The following is a 6,445-nucleotide window of genomic DNA, read 5'->3' as shown; positions in this document are numbered from 1 at the left end:
GAGGAAGAACCACGTATATCCTACGGATTCCCGAAACCTATATTAAAACGTAGTCTAAGCATACGATTTTAGAATAAGAAACGATTATATCGAATATTATATACGGGAAAAATATTGTATCCATTAGAATAAGAAAAATAATTTTTTTTGCGAGAAACGTCACTTTCGCACCTCCATTTTTCTTTTTTAACGGGGGAGAGATGTTATAGCCCAAAACGACTATAACCAAATTATTATAATTTTACTAATTATTAATTATTAAATATTATTTAATACACGCCTTCTGAGTATAACTTGAAGCCGAGGAAGGCGTATAGAGTTACGAGCGCAAACGCTGACAAAGCGAGCCACGCGCGGAAGCCACGCGATCGCGAAGGTTTGAAGAACGATGCTCTGGAAATGCAAGCAAAGAAATTTGGCTTTCCTTAGCTTGCATCTGGGTCTTTTCCATCCGAAAACGAGCGACACGACCACCTATGGTCCTATCGCTAAGCTATTCCCTCCGAAAAACTAATCGAACAGGAGGTAATAAAACTACCCACCTCGAACGAGAGGTGGGCAGTCTCAATCATAATTAATATTGAGCGGGCAGTATTGTCAATATATACCGAATAGTCGCAAGTGTTAACAGCGCGAAATGATAATTATTATTACTTATAATATCGAGCAGTCAAGCATAATAAAATCACAGAGATCGAGAAATGAGTCCCGCGACATAAACTCGACTCCGGACACGCGCACGCGAAGGTATCTGTTAACGCGACACGCGACACGGGTTAGATAGTGTTATCGTGAAAAGATTATAACCAAGACTATTTGAGAGTGAATAAAAACTTTATTGAAAATCTACGAGTTAATTCTACGGGTAAGCCGATAGACGAATCCCGGATTTCTAAATCCTAATCCGGCAACGATCCCGAATTATCCCATGCCTCACCCGAGGCATAACATAATTAATTATAAAAAGCTATATAAATTAAAAGCATAATTTGATATTGCTTAAAATGTTTGATAATTTTCTTTTAAGAATAAGAAAAAAGTGAAAGCAATTTATTGTAAATATTTTCTACATAATTATATTTAAAAATCAGGAAAACAATTATAAAGAAAATTTGTTTTATTATTTTACATATGTGGGTATTATATAAAAATATTTCAATAATAAAACTTATTATCGCTGGCCGTAATATCCTGAACCATCCTGGACATATTCAGGATGATCCTGAGGACGTTTTGTGCTGTCTGGGTATTAGAACGACAAAACATCATGCGCAGCTAATAAAACATTAATAACCCCTAGTTTCCATGCACGCGTTGTCATGCGTTATAGCGCGCGTTAAATGCGTGCGTTTGCATACGATAGTGTTTCCATAATATTTCTCCACATTTTTTATTCACAATTATGGATTTAGCACGGACACGCACCAACCGGCTGTTTTACCGTGGCACGGTATAAAGTGATTCTGGCCATGTAGTTTCGCCGGTTCTAAAATGGATCCAGTTGGCGCTACTGCATCAGCTAGAAAAAGCATGTTACGAAAAACGGTGGCATGATCCCTCTCAGGCTTCTCTCTGCTGATATATACTATAATTTACCTGCATTGATAATAGATAAAATGCAGATAAAAAAGCGAGATATTATTCTCTGCTATAGAAATAAAAATATTTTGCAAAAAAGAAGAACCACATCTTTCAATCGTGCGCTAATATGGCACCAATATGCTTTCCAAATTTTGTAGTTTTTCGAGTTGAGTCGTTTTAATGGCGAGGACCATGGACCACGTGATCGATCATACACATGCTGTATTCTAAAAAATCAATTTTGTTACAGAATCTGTAAACCAGTGAACAAGTTTGTAACTAATAATTGTAAATTGTAATTGTAAATAGTAAAATATTTTTGTGATAGATCGCAAAAATAAACATGTGTTCGCTAAATGATTGTATATATGATAGTAACAATGAGGAAATAAATAAGAACGCAAAAGATTCATTAACGTTAGTACAGTTTTAAATAATAATAGATAACAACTAAACAAAAAGAAAAATCATATTCTATCATATTATCTATATATTCTATTATTAATATATTTTTATTATTATTATTTTTACTATTATATTTTTTTTGCAGGAATATAACACTGTGCAGAAAATGCAGGCGTGAAAATATTGATGTATTATTAATCGGCCAAAGTGGATATTGTAAAACATGTTTTCTAACTATTACAAATCATAAGTTTAGAGCTGCGCTTGGTAAATCAAAGATTATTCACCACGGTGATTCAATATTGGTTGATCACTCAGGTGAATTAAATTCCACTGTGCTTTTGCATCTTATTAAATCTGGTATGAGCGAGTCTGCCCATAAAAAGATCATCTTCAAGACGATAGTTTTATATATAGATGGTAAGTTTCATATAAGTCAATTTTGTATTGTGTTTATTCAAGTTTGAGCTCATAAAAGATTCTTCAGATGGTGCTATAATGGGAAGAACAATTGACGAAAGAAAAATTCTGCAATACAAAATTGCTAAAGAAATAGAAGATTCGGGATTTAATGGTTATGTTATATCATTGCATCAAGTTTTAAGCAAAGAAGATACCTTGGAAGTAAAACCGATTGATTGTCGAGAAATATACCATGAACACGAGGATCATCTACATACAATATTGGACAATTTACCAGATAATACTTCAAGAATAGATCTATTAAATCAATTACGACGAAGATTGCTTGTATCGACAGCACAAAAACTGGGTTGTAATAAAATATTTGTAGCAGATTCTGCTATAGATATTGCCACAAAAGCGCTGGGTGATATATGTTTAGGACGAGGTGCGCAACTTTCTCTGCTCGCAAACTTCTGTGATGCTCGTTGTGACATCAAGATACTTAAACCGTTGAGAAATTTCACACAGCAGGAACTGGTATATTATTCACAACATTATAAGATAAAATCTGTTAAATTGAAAGAATCTAATGTGACAGCACCAGCAACTTCTATACAGGCATTAGCGCACAACTTCACGACAGGATTAGAATCTCAATTTTCCGGGACAGTATCCACTATATTTCGTACAGCCGAAAAAATAAGTCCGAGAATCAATGCACAGCAAAATGCAGAAGATAATTGTGTATTGTGTGATGCAAAATTGGATGCTACATCTTCTAGTGATCAAATATCTGCAGTGAGGGCGATTGAAATTTCCAGATTGATATCTTCAAATATTGAGACAAGGACTTCTAGTAATAAAGAAAAGGAAGAATCGAATAGTACAATTCTATGTTTAGATGATAAAATATACTGTAATGATAATACTGAGTGTGGTTGTAAGAAAAGAAAAATAACTGCGGAGGATGTTTGGAGGTATCTCTGTTATAGTTGCAGGTTGATATTTCGAAATTCAGATATTTTAAGTACCTTGCCAATGCCATTATTATCTGCTATTCAACAAAGATTAGCCTTAAAAAGTATGAGAGAGGAAATTAATGACTTTTTATTATAAATAAAAACGAAATTTTAGTTGAAATATTATTTTTGGATCATACACAAATTTTATTAGATTTATACAGACAGAAATAAAGAGATATGTATGATTTTATATATATATAATTATAATAATAAAAAAGGCATAATATACCATACATTTTTTAATAATAAATATGTTTTATTTCATTTTTCATATCAACGTAATAAAATATATATTAAAATATACACAATATGTACTTATTACATTATATATGGATAAATCTAGCTCTGTATTTATCTAATTTAAACTTTATACTCCATGAGTTACACAAACAGAAATAAAGACATGTATGATTATTTTATATATAATTGTAATAATAAAAAAAGAGGTAAGTAAGAAATTGTAATTATGATTATGCATGACTGTCGAATCGTCATACCATAGATCTTGTTAAAATAGTTATCGTTTAATAACAAAAAAAAAAGAAATTAATACTAGTGATAATTGCGCGGCATGAAATATCCAAATTGCATAGACTCATATTGTTTCTGGCAAATCATCTGCGGCGGTATTAATAATACGATCTTCGTCAGCTAATGTATGGCGTCCCAGACGGTATAGATATTTTTGAAATAATTGCGGAATAACGATGTTGTTGTAACATGCCATACCGATTAAAAGAATCGTAAAACCAATGAGCTGTAACAAAAATTATTTTTATGTTGAAATATATATATATATTTTTTTTTTATTAATAGTAACTATTTCAATTATATATGCATAATCTCTAATCACATACCTGCATGTAATGGAAGACTTGCCATTGAAACGCTAAAGAAAAAGCCCATATTAAGATCGTTCGGACACTATCTAAAATCATCCTCGTCGTAGCGCTCATCTCTTTGGTAACACTAATACCAGCAAAATTAAAGAAAGCAATACTAAACGATATACCTGTAACGCCAAATAATAGCATATAATAAAAGCCGACAATTACAAACAGGGAGAGAAAAGAAAAGATAAACTGACCGATAATAGCTATCAATAATTTACTACTGCTTCCAATTTCGACAAGAGCTTCCACAGAGGCTTCAAGTGTCCCGCGTGAATTGTCAGCAAAAGGCGGTGGCGCAGTAATGTAATTTAGAGGAATCAAAGCAATAAAAATACCGATAAATCCAAAGATACCTGCAAAAGAGTATAAATATTATAATAAATAAGAATGATAATCAATATCGAGTTTGAATCACAATGACAGATACTATATGAGAAAAACATGAAATGTACTGACCTTCCCATCCAATCGCCTGTAATGCAGGAATATTTTGTTCCATCATATATTTTTCTTCCACAACCATTTGAACAGCTGTTATTACCTATACATTTGAAACTCGGAAATTATTTTGCGATAGTAAATATACACATTAGTGCACGATTTAATATCGTAAATTATGCAAATGTAATTAAGTCATAACTATAATTGCCAGCTCTCTTTAAAGAGATTTATAAACTGAATTGATTAGAAAGTTTATTCATTTATTTCCTAAGTAAATAGCTTTCCCATAATAATTAACAATATAATTACCAATTTTATTCTAAATTTGACCTTATCTATAAAATTCTGTTTAATTTGGCATTTTATTGTATCTTTAATTGTTTAGTATAAAATCATTAATTTATATTCACATAATACAGACTTAAAAATGAAAAAGTGAAATACATTTTTATTATATTATATTTTAAAGACCAAAATGGTTACCCAAGAAAAGATTTGCGCTGTCTAAAAGGTGCTGTAGATATTTAGACAATTCAAAATTAACTTACAGTTTTATGCCAAAAATTTTTGAAAGATATTTTATGATTTAGAAAGCTTTTGACAAAGTTGATAATGAGAAAATTGTGTGTTTGATGGCATTACTTTAAAATAATTTACATTATATACTACTAGACAAATTGTCGAAAGTCTCTTTATAGAATAAGAATCAATTGTTAGACATGTTAAAAACTTGTTTATAAAAAAATGAATAAATTTTCAATTGATGAACCCAATGTAACAATAAGTTGATAATAATAAAAAATGTACCTGGGCAAATATAATAAGCAAGTCTCCGGTGATTACAGAATTTACACTGATATCACTATCTCCCATTGTTAATATATCACTAGCACCGACAAATGCTAAGCCTATTATGACAAAACCAATGCCTATCCATTCCCTTATTCCTAATTTTCTATTAAGAAATCCAATAGAAAGCATTCCTGTAAAAACGATTACTGATCCACGTAACATCTGGAAACTACTTGCATAAGTCATGTTCAGACCAATATACATTATGGATGTCGCAAACATATCACACAATGCAGGTACAAGTAAAATGGAAGGATTAAAAATCCTCGAACCCTTAGTGAGTACATTGTTATCTACAGAACCATCCTGCAAACATATTCATACCATAAATAATAAGCTCAATTCATCTATGAGAAACGAAGATCATAGATACCTACAGCTCGTCGATTATAATAATAATAAAAGATTTTAAATGCCAAGAAACAAAGAGCCTCTCCAATAAACATAAATAACGATTGCATAAAAGGATGATTAAAATGCCTAAGTTGCTTATCTTCTCCAAGTACCACTTGTCGATCTGCGTACCTAAACAAATTGAAAGTCAAATTCTCTCTTCAATATGTACAAAATTAATGTTATTTATGAGATTCATTAATATATGCTTCCTCTATACCATAATTCATTAAATTTTTTTGTACTAATACTAAATGCACTTACTTAACTGATAAAGTATTAAATGAGCCTGTAATTATTTGAAGTATAGCTAATGTACGTTGATAATTTGTCCACGCCATTGTTGATGATTGGTATAAAAGTGATTGTTACTGGATATATTTGTTCCTATCGGGACACAATACCATATTTTATAATCTCACAATAAATTTTTTTTTAATCTTAAATTTAATA

At 31.1% G+C, this 6,445-nt stretch overlaps 2 protein-coding genes across 2 annotated transcripts in view; one reads left to right on the top strand and one right to left on the bottom strand.

Moving 5' to 3' along the window:
• The first annotated feature begins 1,583 nt into the window (after positions 1–1,583).
• Positions 1,584–3,527, top strand: LOC115239439 (cytoplasmic tRNA 2-thiolation protein 2-A). Its single transcript, XM_029813953.1, has 3 exons — positions 1,584–1,998; positions 2,132–2,406; positions 2,474–3,527. Exons 1-3 carry the CDS (start codon positions 1,925–1,927, stop codon positions 3,505–3,507), a joined length of 1,383 nt encoding a protein of 460 aa, XP_029669813.1. The 5' UTR covers positions 1,584–1,924; the 3' UTR covers positions 3,508–3,527.
• A 403-nt stretch (positions 3,528–3,930) lies between these two features.
• Positions 3,931–6,445, bottom strand: part of LOC115239444 (solute carrier family 35 member F6) — a 3,257-nt gene continuing 742 nt past the window's right edge. The window contains exons 2-8 of the mRNA XM_029813960.1: positions 6,257–6,379; positions 5,977–6,124; positions 5,555–5,905; positions 4,763–4,847; positions 4,501–4,659; positions 4,271–4,425; positions 3,931–4,170 (exon numbers count right to left, since the gene is read on the bottom strand). Of these exons, the coding sequence (XP_029669820.1) occupies positions 4,009–4,170; positions 4,271–4,425; positions 4,501–4,659; positions 4,763–4,847; positions 5,555–5,905; positions 5,977–6,124; positions 6,257–6,333 (1,137 nt within the window). The 5' untranslated portion in view covers positions 6,334–6,379 and the 3' untranslated portion in view covers positions 3,931–4,008. The remainder of the gene's footprint in view (positions 4,171–4,270; positions 4,426–4,500; positions 4,660–4,762; positions 4,848–5,554; positions 5,906–5,976; positions 6,125–6,256; positions 6,380–6,445) is intronic.

Source organism: Formica exsecta, unplaced genomic scaffold (genome assembly GCF_003651465.1).
Source record: "Formica exsecta isolate Colony F162 unplaced genomic scaffold, ASM365146v1 scaffold38, whole genome shotgun sequence".
NCBI lineage: Eukaryota > Metazoa > Arthropoda > Insecta > Hymenoptera > Formicidae > Formica > Formica exsecta.
This window is presented reverse-complemented; position numbering and strand designations above follow the sequence as displayed.